Consider the following 18,150-nt stretch of genomic DNA (forward strand, 5'->3'; position numbering starts at 1 on the left):
AAAAATAATCCCTGGCTGGCTTGACTGAACTGGCAGATCTCCAGCACTGTCAAACCATTTGCCGTCTGCCAGTAGTAAGCATGGTTACCACTTTAATCATTTAGTTCCCTATTTCAGGTTACTCATATTCAGGACAAATTATGAATATTCATCTTCCAGGGATGCATTCATTCTTAGGCCAGTGTGTACCTGTTCCATTTGGTAAAACATGTCTTTCCTTCTAAGTGAATAAACCCCCTTAAAATGAACTATTAATCACATCTTATTAGTGGGACTGTTTTCAAAGGCATGATGCTATATTTTCATTTTATTCTTCTAAGTGAACATTTACATTACAAAGCATTCTTTGAGTGTGCTGTTTGTGCTATGTAGGGTCATCATTTTGTTAAAGATGAGTAACAGTGTTTCTTCATTTCCTTCTGCATCCTGGACTATAATTTGATGAAATAGAACAATTGTGCACTGGGTTGTCGGTGGAAGTAGGACTGTGAGAGACTTAAAACTTTTACAGAAGAGCAAATGCTTGTTGTGTGCATTTTGTTTACAAAACTAGGGCAGTGTCTTACAGACTGTTATCACTGTGTCGCAAATCTGACTTACCAGCACGTAAGAAGTTTGTTTTGGTTGCAAAATGTACTTTACCCCATGGTGACTGGCAGGGTCCAATACTATTGACATCACTGTGTTTCAGATAGAAAATCAACAAGTAGCTACTGTTGTGATTGCAGATTTCCTTCCCAGTCCCTGTGAGAGAATGCTTTTTTTTTTGGACAGCAACACTTCTTCCCCTTGGTACCATTAAATCAGTCAATGGGGACTGCCAGAACACCAAGAAAAGGGCCAAAGAATAGAAAAAGTATTAATAATACAGAAATCTTTAATCAGTTTCCAAATTGATGTGAAAGAAATAATTTGTAAGAATTTCTTTCCCAGCCACAGCTAAGTTTTGACAGTAGGCTAGGTTCAGAGTTTGATCTCTCCAGAGAGGGGTATCCTTTCCCTCCACCCAAACCCCTGGAGAGTCGCCAAAGGAAAATAAGCTATTTTGTATTTAGAACAAATTGCCACTGTTTTCTCCAGTGATGTAGCCCTATTTCCCAGACTTTGAAACTTGGAACACAGAAAGTTCTTGTGTGACCAAAGAAGAAATATGGTGAATGAATGATCAAGGTTTTTTTTTTTTTCCTAACCAAATCCTCATAAACGGTTAAGAGACAGGATGAGGTAGATCTATGTACGGAAGTTAAATTCATTATAGAACGGACATCAAGGGAGCAATTTCTCTTAAATAACTTCAGAGATTGGGTTCCTTGTGGGAGTTTCACTAAGGAACATATGCCTCTGGAACCAGATATTTAAATTTTGTTTTTCTTCAAATGAGGCCGTCAAAAATCAAGTCTTCCTTAGAGGTAAAGGCAGGTCAATAAAAGAAAAAAACTGTGTTCTCTGCTATAGGTTTCAACTGATCAGCAGTTCTAGAATATTGTAAAATAATGCAGACACTAGTTTCTCATATTATCAGAAGAGATAAAAACTGTTCATGTAGCTTTTTTTTTCTGTCTTGCATTATGGATTATTTCTTTTTAGACTTGTCCCTCTCATACCTGGATTTTCTTAGCTATTTCTTTTCTATATTCTCCTCAGTAATTGCTTTCCTGCCATTATACTGTTATTATCACTGTTTCCTGAACAACAGCTGGGACAGAGGTCAAAATTAAATTGGTTAAATTTTCTGCTTGGGTAGGAGGCCCATTAAAAAGATCAGAAAGTTGAGATTGGTGACCAAAAAATTGGATTTAAAAAAATTATCTGTGAATTCCATATGACATTGTTCTAGTTCTTCAACTCTGTTAGTACTTTGATAACTCTGTTGTAATGGCTGCAATGCTTCACTATTAAACGAGATGTTGACTCTGATCAAGAATTAAGCTGCAGATTGTCAGTTACTCTATGTGTAGTCATCTTCGGTGACCTCAGCTGCACACACAAACTGGAGTTCTAGTGTCCATAAGCAGATCTCTCAGGAATTTTGGCAAGGCACCTGATTATACTGTTTGGAGGCCCCAGCATTGTTACTGCAACTTTGGTGAGTTAGTGAGTCCCAGAAATATCCACCAGAAATTATGTTACATCTCTCCTCCCCACTTGTGTGCCAGTCATTCTGTTTGGTGTTGGAAGAACTGAAATGACTAAAATTATGGATTCAATCTTATCTAGAAGGTAATTAAAATATAGTGTAATTAGTATGAAAGTCAAGTTATTAACTATCTGAGAAGGTGTATGGCAAGGAAGGCCTCGTGGAGGAGACACTGGTTTGGCTGTGGACTGACAAATGAATTAGATACCCACTAGGTCGACAGTGAAGAGAAGGGCATTCTGGATAGAGAAACTGGTAAATATAAAGGCACATTTGGTTTGTGGAAGAGGCTTGCAGAGGTGTGGGGAATGGGCAGTAGGGCAAGAGGTAGGCAGAAGGCCAAATTATAGCATCTTCAAAGAGATAAAGATTACCACTGACATCATTAAACATTTTTTACAGTATCAAGTTCAGTGTGTAATACAGTGCAGCTCATTGTTTACTGATGATCATTGTTATTGACCGAGTGACACTTCATCCTTTTCATATCTGAGATGTAAAGACTAAAATGTCAGCCTACATGGAATCTGTATAATTTAAAAAGAATATATCATTCTTATTTTGTCTTTCATTTATGGAGTGCTCATACATCTCCCCTCCCGCCCTGCTCTTTTTTCCTCTCAAAACTTTTGAAAGACATAGTCCCACCATGATTCAAAAATGATGTTCTGAAGTCCAAAGCTCTGTTAGTGATCTGCTCTAGTAGTTTGAACATAGATTCCTGGAGGTCCTGGGATGTAATGTGAAATAATAAAGAGATTTATTTGAAATCTTGTTTTATCTTAAAAAATATACTTTGTATTATCTGTCTTGTTTTCATATAAAATAGTTTTTCTTCCAAATCTTTGAGGAAATTATCACTTCTAAAAGGCATACATTATTTAACCTTCTGTCTTTAAATACTTTCTGGCTCCCTATCCTAAGAACTATGTACATTTTATTGGGAGAAAGTGATTTTTAAAAAAATTTTCCAAGAGTAAGTAATGTGTATCTCACCCTTACTGATTTTATTTCTTATTTGTATACAGATGGGTCCTTTAGTGCTGAGGTGGACAATGTGACATTAGAAAATTTTATATTATTATAGTATTATATAACATATAATATATATAATTTGTAACTTCATTATAGCACTTGTTGATGTTTCTGTCTGGATATTTTATAAGATACCAATTAAAGTAAGAGGAATATTCATGAAAGCAGCATTTTATTTGTTGTCATTAAGCCCCATGACACCACAATCAGGTCTGACACTAGGGAAGTAACCATTTACCAAGTTACTGCCTGGGAGTTAACAGTCTGTTTACTTTTTGAAATTTGTTTCTGTAAATAAAATTCATGAGCAGCATGAATGTGCTTGATATTTTAATGTCATTTTTCATAAGAGGAACCAGGCACATTTTTTTTTTTTTTGGTAACTTTGGAGATTTTCGGAAGATTCTCAACACATTAAACGTTTGCAGTGTAAAAGGTGTAGGATAAGCAGCTAGCTACTGTCTGTGCAGAAGTGTGTAGGGAATTGGGAGACCTGGCCACAATCCACTGCAGCTTTGAAGAATGTGGCTCAAGGGAGGGAGCACAGCCTATTGCGTAACCTTCAGCAGAGAGGAAAATACCAGCACTGTCACTATCACTTGGCTTGTTTTCCATTTTGATTTAGTTACTTGGCAAAATCTTGGTTGAGACCCTGTAGTGGAGGAATGAAAGACAAGCAAGTTCCAGTGAAGGACTGTGCCTCTAAGGGCATCAGCCAGTGGATGTTTTGTGAGGCCCTTGCAGGCGTTAAATTTCTTATTGTTGGGCAGACAGATTAGTTTTGAAAGAGGACTTGAAAAATACCATTGAATGATACTTCAGTTTTTTTCTGAAAGGAAATTCTTCCCTCTTCTCCCTGAACACTGTGTGCTGCTTGTTAGTTGAAATAACCTGTGCTTTCAAATGTCACAGCTACTGGGAGGGGCCCTTCTATGAAATATCACAGCTACTGGGAGGGTCCTTTAATAGCAAAATCACTTCCCCTCCTGTTCTGTGATATTTCAGTTTGGCAGGAGAGCTTACATGGTTTGGAAATAAAAAGCAGCATTGGTTCCTTCAGAGAAAAACGATCCCAATCTCCCAAAATAAAAGCCAAACAGACTCGAATTGTTCCTTTTCCCACTTGGGACTTGCCCTCTTGGAAGGTGTGGATAAGTTTGACAGGACCTTCCCTCTAAGAGGGTTAGTCACTGGGAATTGCCTCTTCCTCTGGGTAAAACTCACTTTTAAATCTCATTTTAAAACAGACCTCAAAGTGTCTTTGAAAGTAAAAGTACTTTGGTATCCCCATTCCTTGTCCCTTCCCTCTCAGCAAGGAGACGCCAGTTTGTTCATGGAAGACCTCTTACTATGATATCGAATCCTAACTTTGCTTTATAGTCACACATGCTAAATTAGGGAAGATTTTTGTTTCAGAGTTTTTATTGAGTTATCCATGGGTTGTGAAAATCCAAGTAAATGCTAACCAGGAGGCTAAATTTTTTTCTCACTTTCCATTCAGTCTACATAATGAAGTCCATATCCATAAATGTAACAACGTCAGTTTTTTCTGTTGTCTATTAGACTAGTGTTCTTCAGAATATTCAGAACAGCAGCCTGAACTTTCACCAACCTTCATGCCCTACTTTGACAATAGGTGCAGAACCATGCCTTTCATGAATCCTTGTTCTACACTTGGAGACTCTGAAAAATGTCATCTTAAGATACTTGAACATTTTTTCTCAGTGCATAAGGATTTTCTCATAGCCCATGATTTGGCAACCCTGTACAGGAGGCTCCTGATCCACACCAGTCACATGAGAATCAAGGCAAGAAAAGAAGGGACCAGATGGTATAAAAAGATACGCCTTTCTAGGTCGTTGGTGGTTAAGCTTGCAATCTGGTTACCAGCAGGGAAGGGAATTTTTTTGTAAGGGAAGAAGAATTTTGCCATACAGTTTGTTTCAATAACTTGCTGAGAGAAAAAATTTTACATTATCAAGGAGAGTAGATTTTCTGATTTAACTTTATAGTTTATAGCCACAGGATATCCATTGCTCTTGGAAGGGTGCATTTTACCTAAAAGGTGGCATATACTCACCACACATGGAAAACTGTATTGTATTTGGATGGTGACTTTGAAAACTGTGGTTCCACCTTTGTCAGCTGCTGTCCTTCAACTGCCATTAGCCCTTTGTTATTGCACACTCCACAAATGTCTGATAAAAGTACAAAAACTGGAGGAAATGACATTTGGCTCCCACAGATGCACCCTTCCCCACAGGAGAGCAGAGGACATCACCACTCATCCTTCATACTGTTAATCTATCTCAGAGGACTATTTACACAAAACATGGATAATGGCATCACTGGACTTCGCGAGACATGATATTGCTATCTCAGGGCATGTTTTCTTGGTACAAGCTGTATCTTGGGGCACATTTATAATTACTTGACTGAAGAATGTTCAGTAGTGGCTAACAAAAAATATTTTAGAGGGCAAACCACTTCCTGTTCATTTTGGCATTACTTTGACCTTAACTCCCTGGCCTGGCAGATACTGACAGGGCAGTGCTATTGCACATCACCAAACTGCTGAACTTGGTTGCTGTTTCCATAAAGAATCCTAATACAAGTCGTTTTCCCTTAAATGAAAAAGATGAACTATTTTTAATTTTAGATTTAAACTTGGTCCCAATATATGAGCTTGAGTCCTTTATTCTTCTTTTAATTACCTTGAACATCTTTGCTTTTTCATAGACAAATTCAACAGCCCTCAAGTCCAAAGTCAGGTTTCAACCTCTCTTATAAGTCTGCCTCCTCCAAGCACAATCTCTTCTTTTATTCAGATTCTGTTGCGCTTGATATCTGTATGGATCATTTCATTATAAACCAAATGAAATAAACAGTATGTTTCATTCTGTAGTCTAGATCTTAAAGTTTACATTTTTTTCTTTTCCTACTCAAACAAATGTCTAACATTCCTGAATATACAGAAGTCCTGTAGTAAATTTTAATTGACTGATTAAAATAAAAAACATATAGTCTAATATATTGTTAGTTGATTTCTCCCTAGATTTTAATATGACTTAGATCTCACAAAACAGAAAATAGACTATGTTTTTTTCCTTGATAGGCAACTATAGAAAGGAGTCATTCTGAAGTTTGCTAAACTAAAAGATATTTCATATATACACACACACACACACCACACATACATATATACATACACACTCTGAATCTCTGGGGTTAAGTAATTTAAATAAAATTGACCAGTTACTCTTAACTTTAGTTAGTTGCTCTGTTAACTTTTTAAGATGACTGCATTCAGAGGCCCCCTGGGAGCTTCTAATTATGAGCAAGGGAACCACCAGTCTCTCTCTCTCTGCCCTCCAGTCACGTTCTGTGAATAGAGTTGTTAGGCATATGCTATAATAATTCTAATAAAAAGTTTAAAGGCATTATTTAGTGTGGATTTGTTTTTTGTTTTTGTCTGTTCAGCAGGAGTACTCTGTGATTATATGAGAGTCCTCACTTAAGAAGTTTTCCAGTTGAAAATGAATTTTTTTCTAAAGGTTCTGTAATTAGGGGGAACAAAGCAAGGGAGAAGAGTGACTTTAAATTGTCAGATCTCATTAAGGGAATCCATTGATAGCACTGTTAATTTAGGGAAAATTTTTAAAATCCCATTATCCACATCAGGTATGTCAAATTTCAGCCTGGAGGCAAATACAAGTTACTGAACTCAATAAAGAGACTGGAGGAGAAATACGAATGGACCTCTATAGCTGGGGTGGCGGTACTGGAGGACTATCGACGGTCCGTTGGCCAAAGCTCAGACCTTCCTGCCCGTAGTCATCCTTGCTTGTTAGTGACATAAACAGCTGCTTCTCACCTTCTCTTACCTCTTTTCAAATTGCTAGCATTTGAGAGTTTTACTTGACATTATTTCTTACGTATTGAGACAGAGAAATCATGCTTTGGTTGGAGAGCTAGTAAAACCCTTCTGGCCCTTTGAGGAGAAAACGGAGGATGTGTTTTGCTCCTGGCACAGTTGAGACAGTTGCTAAGTGTTCAGTTACAGCTCTTTAAGGAGGAGTAGGAGTAAACACATTTGTGGACTTTCTTTTCAGACATACTATGTTAACTGTTGAATTATGTTATGCTTTACGAAGCACAGGACGAAAAATGCGTTTTAGGGTGGAATTATTATGCAGAATTCTTATCATGGTGATCGTAGTTCCATTTAAGGTACATGGAAGCTAAGTCCGTAAAGGCTCTCTGCTACCATTTATAGGAGAAATTTCCCCTAACTTGCCCATGGGATGAGAGGATTAAAGAATGCAATGACTTTTAGTAAAGAATTTTCTCACCTGGCTGTTTTCCATGTGTAGAAAAGTGCAGGTGGGAGCGTAAGAAAGAGAGGAGAGAAAGAGAGATAAAAAATAAGAACTAATGAGCTGGTACACGTAGATACTAGGAAGCTGGAGACTTTATGGATTGTTTTTTCAATGACTAGAATTGACCACAGCAGGACCATAGTTTTGCCTTACCCTATCCTAGCTGGTCACAATTTTGCTCTTTCCATTTGTTGTGTTGGATCATAGGAAGTTGTGATTTTTATAAGTGAGAAAAGGTTGAATACCAGAAATTTCGTATGGTTCAACCTAATACGTAATAACATGTAACACTGTAGGACAGCTACAGTTGTAGAGAGGGGTGTGTGTGTGTGTAAAAGGTGGGAAGGAAGAAATGGAAATTTGTGAGCATTTTATACCGCCTTGGCTACACCATCTGAAAACCCCTATTGTGGCCTATGGTCTTAAGCATTCAAAATTCAAGAAAATTTAGTATGTTTTCCTACTTCCACATTAATACAGTTGAGACAGTTTATGGGGCAGGTTAAAAATTAAGCCCTTTCTGACAGAGATTACTGTTGGGGATAATAATCTGAAGTGACTAGAGCCTGCAGAGTAAAACAAATGCCAGAGACTGAAACCCAGCAGGCATGCCTGGGCTTGCAAATACTTTGGAACTGAAGAATTAGGGGTGTAACATGGTTATAGACTAGTGTGCGAGTTATTATTTGTCATAAAATAGGTTGTAGGACGCTTCTAGTGGAATATTTAGGCTGTGCTGATTTTATTTTATTTTTCTTAGACGAGCTCATCTGCGCCTGTGTTTAGAACGCTTGAAAGTTTTGATTCCACTAGGACCAGACTGCACCAGGCACACGACGCTTGGTTTGCTTAACAAAGCCAAAGCACACATCAAGGTGAGACTTTTTACTTTAATATTGGCCCATGATTCTCTCAGTCCTGGTTTCATTATAAGCAGTGATTCCAATTCATGTATGTCAGCTGGCTCACCATGCCCTCCTTAATAATTGACTTCAAGAGAAACCTTTCTGAAAATTTACCAGTTAATCTGATGGAAGCAGCACAGCCTGATTAAATTGTTTTGACAGCATGGCCATTTGAAGAGCTGGGAATACTAGGAAAATCAGCTGCTCTGCTGATACGCAGAAGGGGGGGAGTTGTGCCCTCTGCTGGAGATAACTTTATTTGGCTGTGTCCCTCAGTATTTTTCCATCAAACTACACTGCAAAGCAAGTTTCTCTTTCATGGAGATAATTTAGCAGACTTAAAAATTCCATACTGTTCTAGTAACGTAGCCTTATTACATACATAAAAGGAAATGAAGAAATAACTTTCTGATGTTTAAAAATACATATTTATGTATGTTTTTATATATACACACTCATATATACTTGCACATCCATTCATGTTTTTCTCTGCCAAAACAGAAATCTTCGGAGATGTTAGGTAGAAATCAGTTTTACTGTTTGTACCGGACTATACACAAACTTAAATATCATTTTAACATTCTAGAAACTTGAAGAAGCTGAAAAGAAGAGCCAGCACCAGCTAGAGAACTTGGAACGAGAACAGAGATTTTTAAAGCGGCGACTGGAACAACTGCAGGGTCCTCAGGAGATGGAACGAATACGAATAGACAGCATTGGATCAACAATTTCTTCAGATCGTTCTGATTCAGAGCGAGGTAGGCAGTGTGCTTGTTCCCTAGTGAAATACTAACCAGTCTTGTATCTGGATTTAGGGAGGGCAGGTGGGGGGGCACTCTATTTACTTTCTGCTTTTTGGCCAACACTAACATTCTAGATTTTATGCAATCATAGCATTATCTAGCAATGCCTGCATGAACCCATGAACCGTAGAACTTTTTTTTTTCTTAATTATATATATATATATGTATATATATATATACACTTTTTTTTTTAACTCTCTACCCTGAGACAATTTTAGACCTACAGAAAAATTGTAAGTTCTTGTGTAGAAAGTTGGAGAGTTCTTATATGCCCTTTATCCAGGTTCTCCTAATAGTAACATCTTATATAACCATAATACAGTTATTGAAACCAGGAAATTAACATACATGTAGTACTAGTAATTAACCTATACACCTTATTCAAATTTCACCAGTTTTTCCACTAATATCCTGTGTGTGATCCAGGACTCAGTGCAGGATTTCACATTGCATTAGATAGTGCTTGGTCTTTCTTTCATGACCATAACACTTTTGAAGAATATTGACTGGTTATTTTATACAGTGTCCCTCAATTTAGGTTTGTCTGCTGTTTTGTCATTATCAGAGTGAGGTTATACATTTTGGAAAAGAAATATCACAGAAGGGATGTTGTACTCTTCTCAATTCAGTCAGGAAGATACATGATGTTGATACATTTTATTACTGGTGATGTTCATTTTTATATTTATATTTTAAAGGTACCACACCCTTCATTTCTCTTTTTATCTGTCCAGAACATTTGTCTTTGGCAGAATTCAAAAATCAACCAAAAAAGAATTTGTTTGAATCTTAACTGAATTCTTCATTTATAGCTTGTACTACATCAGGCCTTACACCATAATAAAAGATCCCAGAGGTGACATCTGATGATTTTAAGCTTTATATTTTGGAAAATAGAGCTCATGCAATATTGAGAATTCTAAAACAAACCAAATAAATTTTGGTAAAATTTTCTTGTCTTGACTATTTATTATGGAAAATTTCAAACATACATAAAAGTAGAAATAATGAACTCTCATGGACCCATCATCCAGTCTGAACAGCTGTCAGTATTTTGGCATTCTTGTTTCATCGGCACTCTACCACCTTCACCCTCATCACTTTTTCTGAAATGTTTTAAATCAGATTCCAGATAACATTCTCATATTGTCCCTAAATACTTCAGTATGTATCTTTAGTAAATACAACTTCTAAAAATATAATCATAATACATAATTCTTATATCCTACAAAAGTAGTAAGATCAGATAATTTCTTTAAATGTCTTTTAATACCCAGTATCTGATAAAGTTCCACAAAAATGACATTTTACCATTGGTATGTTTGAATTAGAATACAAAGTCCACATTGCATTTGTTTTGTGCCTCTTAAGATACTTTTAATCTGTAATAGTTTGTCCTTCCCCACTTTTTTCAATACCATTTATTTGTTGTAGAAACTGGGAATTGTTATAGAATGTCCCATGTTCTAGACTTGGCTGATTGACTCTTCATGGTGTCATTTAACATGTTCTTCAGTCCCTCATATTTCCTATAAACTGGTTGGTAGATCTAGTGGCTTCATTAAATTCAGGTTCTTTTTTTGAGGCAAGAATACTTCATAAGTGGTGCTCTGTGCTTCCTCTTGCATCAGTATTATGTCTAGTTGTCTGACTCGTGATAAAATTGGTAATGGGTTCAGGTGACATCTTCCTGATGTGTAAATGTATCAACCTTTCCCTTAGTAGTTTCAGCAGAATCACTGGTGATTTTTGCCCAATCATTATTTCATTAGGTGTTACAAAATAGTGGTTTTCTAATTCTGTCATTCTTTTTTGCATTTTAACTTTTTTCTATAAAGAACATTTACACAACTTTTTGGTTATCCTGAAATAAAGTCCATACAGGGGAGATGGGGTAAATGCTTCTTTTGTGTTTTTGTTTTTGTTTTATCAATTTTCTGAATGAGTTGGTACTTTAGCAACCTCCAAAGATAACAAGGTTTTTTATTTTGCTGTTTATGTTATGAACTCATGTGTTAGTGTATTTATTGTATGTGTTCTAATCTATTGTGTTATTCCTTTTAATTCTTTTTAATACTCAAATTTCCCATATTCCATAGGAGCCTTTCAGATTGGTTTTTGATCTCTTCTAACACAACCCTAAGAGTCCTTGGGTTTGTTTTTTTGCCATGTAAAAGTGTATTTTTATGTGGTACTCAGTTTTGAAGAACAACATTTTACCTGAGGCAACAGCAAGAACCTCAAGAACATGCTCCATTTATAAGTGACAGTGAGGTACAGCTGAAATAATCCTGAATGAGAAGGCAGACCTTGATTCTAGTCTTTCTTCTACTGCTTACTAGCTGTGTGACTTTGTCAGGTCTTCAGGCTTCAGCTGCTGTTATCTCCTCCTTGTACCCAGCCCACCTCCAAATTGGAGAGGGTGTATCTCCACCATTAGAGTTCTGTTTTTTAGTACTCCCAGTGTGCCAGTACCTTACTGAGTAACATTCTTATTCTTATCTGGTGGCCCTCTTTCCCAGTATTACAGGGGACTTTTAGTAAACATCTCTAGTCCATTTGGCTAGAGCAATCTCTCATTTTACTTTGTTTTGACTGAAAGCAGTATGCTATTGGGTAGGGTGTGTTGATTTTATATCCCAACTGTAGGTTGGATAGTGTTTTGTGATACTGCGAAACATTAAATAGCCTGTGAAGCTTTATGGATATGAAACAATTAGTTATGAATTCATAGGATTATTTGTACAGCTTGTTTGGACAGCTGCCTGCGTTTTAAAAACATCTCTAAAGCTTTTTGAAGCAACAAGCCCTTTTGAAAATATACTCTTTGAAGTAACTTACTCTGTCTTGGGCTCAGCAAGAATCCAGTTTTCCTAAAGCAGTTGTAATCACTGTGAACCCTTAAAGTCAGTGCCAAATATGAAACATCAGGGTTTGAGTTTGTTTTAAGAGAACTGAAGAATCTTGAGTTCATTTTGGCTGTTGTGGGAGAAAACAATTTTTCAACTGCCTTTTACTTTATGAAATGTGTATTGTTTTTACTATATTAATGGTGATTGCATATGCAGTATTCAGCAATTCAGATATCTATCAGTAGCTGGGTCATACATGTATTTAGGGTTTGTTTTTTTTTTAAATCATGCCTGGCTTTTGAAATAAAGTCAAATACCAGCACTGAAATGCCTTTACTATAATCTTTACTTTAGATATCTCACTATCATCCAGAGACTTTAAGCCTCAGGTCCTCATTTCAAGCTATATTTAATCCAAGAAAATTAGATGGAACTGAGGGCAAATCACTCAGAGTCCACTTTAATGACTGACTGATTTGGGTTACTTAATAGTCAGAGATCTTTATGATGAATCCTAGAAGTCTGTAGAACTATCTGTAGACTAAGACCACCACAGGCCTGGATGGATGAATTTTCTAGTTCACTGCCTATATTGTTTATGCTTTTTCCTCCCTGTTTAAGGCAACTCTGATTAATAAATAGCACTGAGAATTAGTTTCTAGTTTAATGCAAAACAGATGTTGTTAAACCACTTGGGGTTGGGATCTTTTAATATTAACCACTGATTCCTAAACAGGCTGAGTGCTTTTGGTGGGAGGTCCAGACAGACTGGCGTCAAAGGCTTTAGTAAACTTGCTGCCTAAATTGAGACCACCACTGTATACCAGACATTCCCCTCTGCAAATTATGTCCCTGTGTCTCTTCACCTTGAGTTTTTTCTTTCCTCCAGACATCACTCACTGATAATCTTGAATAGCAATTATTTTATACTACAGAAAGTAATCGCTTTTTCTTATGCCCTGTTAGTTTTTGAAAATGCACACATATACTAGATTACTGATGTTCTTTATTTTTTCCCTTTGGCAGAGGAGATTGAAGTGGATGTTGAAAGCACAGAGTTCTCCCATGGAGAAGTGGACAATATCAGTACCACCAGCATCAGTGACATTGATGACCACAGCAGCCTGCAGAGTATTGGGAGTGACGAGGGTTACTCCAGTGCCAGTGTCAAACTCTCGTTCACTTCCTAGAACCCAGCATGACGTAACAGTGCAGGGCAAAATATTCACCAGGCCAGTTCAGTCCAGTCTCATAAATTGGGTTCATGATGCAGTCTCCTCTTTAAAACAAACAGAACTTACTTGAACAAAAGGGTCAAAAGACCATAGCAAATACTTAGCAAAAAGTGGGGCAAAGCCTCCCCAGCAGAACAAATATTCATAATACTCATATTTGAAAATCACAATTTCTAATGGCAGCAGAAAAACTTGTATGAATTTTTCCTGATTTGAAAGAGGACATTGGAGATTCCTCTTTTTCTTTTCTAGTTTGCTCTCCTACATTGAGTAGACATATTTAAGGCTAGGATTATGAACTCTTCCTGAGTTTTATGGTCCTAAAAAAAAAAAAAACCTGTAGTAATGACAAAATGAGATAATCAGGCATTAATCTTGGATAGCTAAAGAGCTATTAAAACTCAGCCTGGGACAGCTTATCATGAAGCCTATGGATGATCAATTATTTAAAAAATAAAGCTCATTTCATGCTTTGCAAAAGGAGAGACTCCCATGAAGCCTTTTGAAAGGGATCATCGTGCAGCTCAGCTTTCTGTTGGATTCCATGCTAAAAGCAAACTAACCTTATCCTGCATTGTTAGCACTGATAGGGCACCCAACCGCCAGTTCGCCAGTCAGCCACCCTAAGGCCCTTGGGCAGCGTGGGGGCAGTCCACGCATGACAGCCTCCACCAGACAGGGCCTATGAGTTTGGATTGAGGGGCCAGAAGGAAAAAGCTCCATGTGCCTCTGTGTCTGTGTGAACCAGAAGTTGTGCACGCAGATTAGCAGGCCAGGGTCTGAGCCACGGCAGCATTTTTATTTCAGATTTTGATAACTGTTTGTATGTGTTGAAAACCAAAATGACATCTTTTTAAAGCTTGTCCATAAAAAACATAGATGTCTTTAATAGTGGAAAAACACATGAGAAAAAAAAATCATCTATTTTGATGCAGCATTTGATAATGATAAAACACCTCACGCCTCACTCTTTATAGTGCACAAAATGAATGAGGTCTGGGCTAGATAGGAAAAAGGTCAATGCTGTTTTTTGTTTTCTTTTAGAATCATTACCTTTCACCAGCTTTTAACTGTCTGATACCTATAGTGGACACACTATCATAGTTAACATAGTTAAGTTTGGCACTCGTCTCATTTTAATGTAAAGATTTGCTTCCGTTTTCCTACAGGTGATCTCTCTCCTTCCTCACAGTCCCACTGTGCAGGTGCTATTGTTGCTCTTATCAATATTTTCAGCAATGTTACTTTCTTTTTAAGTGAAATTTATTTTCTAGCCTGCACTTTGATGTCATGTGTTTCTTTTGTTTTTCAAACTCCAGGGTTCCCTCCTGACCCTCTCCCCTACCCCAGGAAGCCTTCTTGGAGACATTACCCCTCAGCTCTTTGGACTTTATATACTTTAAATAATTTAACTACTCTTAATTACTTTAAAAAAAAAGCTTTATGATTTTCATAACTTATTGCTGATTTTAATGGGTTGTTAATTTCAGTCCTGTAGTTTTGTTTTGTTTAGATAGGGCTGGGCAAGGAAAAAGAAAATAAAGACAACCACATTTAGCAGTACAGTTGAGTTGTGTATGTAATGTCAGGCTATCCTTTGTAAGTAGCACTTTAACAGCTTTCACTGCTTCTATATATGAAGTGTACCATCTTGGTCATACACAAGGCTCAGCATATACTTACTTGTTCTTGTGCTCTTCCTGTGCCTCCACAAATATTTTACCCTTGATTGTGCTGTTTGAGTGGAAGAAATTCTTTGAAGTAGATGTGTGAAAAACTGCATGCCTTTAGAAGCCCATATTAGAACTTGCTACTTCAGGTGCTGGGTACTTAATGAAAAACATGACAAAACAAATTCATTTCTGTGGCCCAGGTCAATTTTTGGTTTCATTTGTAATTACTCCTGGCCAGGTCAAAATGTTGCTCTATATATTTGCTTACTTTCAACTTTCCCAAGTGAGACAGTTTGAAGACTCCGCTAACTACCATGGAAAGTAAATGGAAGCCCATGACTTACGCTTCCACTTGGTTATTCCTGTGGCATTCACTGCATCACTTGTCTAGGGCTTGAATTTGGGATTCCATTCAGGTGAACTTGAGGTGCTGCCATTTTGTTGTGTATGTACAGGATGGTGGACTGGGAAACCTTTGTGACAAACCTAGAATACCTATTCACCTGCCCCCTAAATTACTCCTTCCCTGGGTTTGTTTTCCTTGAGGGAGGGGGATGGATTGTATGATGAATATTAATTTTTTTAAAGACTAATTGACTTCGACGACACAAAAGTTAATTGCAAGAAATAAACATTGTGAATGAAGAATACCTGAGTGCTTTTTGTATCACCCTTCTCTATGAAGGAAAAATACGAATTAGCACCCACACCTTGAGAGGCAATTATCTCCTAAATGTCTGTTAATCCTACTTCAGTAGTCCAGAATTAAGGGCAATTTGAGTCACTGCCATTTCCTGTTCTATAATTTAAACAGGTGCCTTCTTGACTGATAACTCCACGCAACCTAACTGCAGATGGTTTAATGTACCCAATAACCCTAACTGCGTCAGGTAGGACACAAAGCCATTATCATTCTTATTTGTTCTCCAAACTTTTTAGGGAATCCGTTTGACTACACTATTACTCAATTGAAAACAAGTCTGGAAGTTCCCATTTAGTCTCCACTAACCTGAGTCAAGGTACCCTTAGAGTGATATATTCACGGTACAGGTAAATCCATAGTGCATCATTACCAAAGATCCTGAAGTCATTAGACTCTAGTTTCTTATTAGAGTAGGTATGAGAAGCCCTGTAGAAAGCCTTTTCTAGTGCCCATGACTATGACAGCTTTCAGCATTATGAACGGATTTTTTTTTAAAGGCAGTGAGGATTACTGAGCAAAGTGCTCACTTCTCATGAGAAAACTGTTTAGTCTTTTGGAGGTTTTTTTGAGTTTTTCTTCCACTTTTAGCAACTAGTTACCTTTTCCTATTACCCTTCCACTTCAAAATGTACATACTCCCTAATAAAAACATACTGTGGAAAGAACAAGAGTTTTGCTTACATTTAAATTGCAGTTTTAACATTTGTGAAGAACCCTGGGCAAATTACTTCTTCATGGAGCCGGTTTCCTCCTGAAAAGTTTTACTACTTCTATTTTAAAAGGCTAAAAGGATTAAAACTGATAGATGAAAACTCCCCCACCTCCATCTAGTTTATAGCACCAAAAGAAAATTAAGAGGTATGTACTTCTCTTTCTCTGATGAATGCAACCTTATCTTCTCATCCTTAAGCTTGAATTTTAGTTACTCTGACTCGGGGTCATGCAGGAAAAAAAAACTTTATTAAAATTATTCACTTTTATAAAACTCCATGGCAGCTTATACTTTGTAAGAAGTCAATTTTGATGTCCTACCTATAGAATTTTTTAAATAAAGGCTTTATAAGATTGTTGTATCATTGGTTTTAGTGATTACCTGGTCTTCCTAAAAAAAAAAAAAAAAAACTAGCCTGAGCTTGGGTATGTTAACACTGACAGTAACCATTGTGTAATAATTGAGTGCCCTAGTTAATACTATTTAGTGCTGGCCTTACGACGAGAAAAAAATCTTGGTCCATGTACCAGATCCAACAGGAAATTAGATTTTTGTGGAATACATCTGATTATTTCAAATATAAATCAGTGTAGTTCAAATACATGTACTGGCTACAACTTCAGTTCTTGGTTCTGTTTTACCTTTCTATATAGTCATAAATTATTATGGAAATGGCTTAAGTGGAGCTTTTTGAAAGTACTGCCAACTAACTTCTTGTAATTTTGGAATTTCTTCTGTTTCCTCAAGCTTTTTGCTATGGAGTGGTACTAATAATGTCTTTATTAGTAGATTTTCACACCAGGGCACAGAAGAGCGTTGAAAAAAAAAATACAAATTCAAGAAGTCAGTTGTTTCTAAATAAGAAGCTTCACCACACTTACTGTGAAAGCTAGGTCAGATAAACCTGACAGTGCTTTTGGAGGGAAAAACTGGGTGAAAGAACCTAAGGGATACTTACTCCTCCTTCCTGCATACTTCTGAGCAGTGAACAATTGCACAATCAACATGTATTAAAGACTAGCCTAGCTGCAATCTCAGGTTTCAACTCTAGTTTTCTCAGGATAGAGTCAAGTGTTTCCTCCAAGCCTGAATTTTGTTTCTCAGGCCAGAAATTCACTGCCATCTTGCTAAAGTCAGTACAGGGCTTGAAAGGGGGAAAAACAAAAAAACATCAGTTTCACCAAGAAAGGGAGATCATGAGCCAGCAAAATAACAACCATGATTTGGGGCCTCAAATTGAGAAAGTTATCTCTTCAAACAAAAAGCAAACCTTTTTCTTCTGATGAGTATAACCAGGACTTCTTTAGCTAGGCTCTTAAAAGTTAACTGAGAAAACAAATTAGTTCTATTAATTCCAGTAACTTAAGTCTGTACTGGTTTTGTAAAAACAAACTGGTGAGATGCTTGGAAGTAAATTGCCAGTTTGTTTCCTAGAAACTGAAAGATGACTTAAGTATCCAAAATTTGGTATTTTTAGTTAGTTCACCTGTCCACTACCTCAAGCCCAAAGTTAATCTTAAATCTGCTTCCCCTGACTCAAGATCACAAAACAATCACCTTTATATACATAAACTGAAAGGCAGAAGAGGCAATTGAAGAACTTCACAGAAATCTAACCATAAATTACTTACTTTTGGTTAGGGCCAAACAAATTCTTAGAATGTCAATACTGGTTTCTGACCCTTTTCAAGATATTTCTTAAGAACGTATCTACAA

The 18,150-nt window shown here is 37.0% G+C and overlaps 1 protein-coding gene across 2 annotated transcripts in view; it reads left to right on the top strand.

Moving 5' to 3' along the window:
- The window catches only part of MXI1 (MAX interactor 1, dimerization protein), a 77,440-nt gene extending 61,773 nt beyond the window's left edge, over positions 1–15,667 (top strand). For both annotated transcript variants that reach the window (XM_036899012.2, XM_036899013.2), the window contains exons 4-6: positions 8,312–8,426; positions 9,043–9,214; positions 13,138–15,667. In XM_036899012.2, coding sequence (XP_036754907.2) covers positions 8,312–8,426; positions 9,043–9,214; positions 13,138–13,301 — 451 coding nt within the window. In that variant the 3' untranslated portion in view covers positions 13,302–15,667. The remainder of the gene's footprint in view (positions 1–8,311; positions 8,427–9,042; positions 9,215–13,137) is intronic.
- Positions 15,668–18,150: the final 2,483 nt, after the last annotated feature.

Source organism: Manis pentadactyla, chromosome 8, assembly GCF_030020395.1.
Source record: "Manis pentadactyla isolate mManPen7 chromosome 8, mManPen7.hap1, whole genome shotgun sequence".
Taxonomy (NCBI): domain Eukaryota; kingdom Metazoa; phylum Chordata; class Mammalia; order Pholidota; family Manidae; genus Manis; species Manis pentadactyla.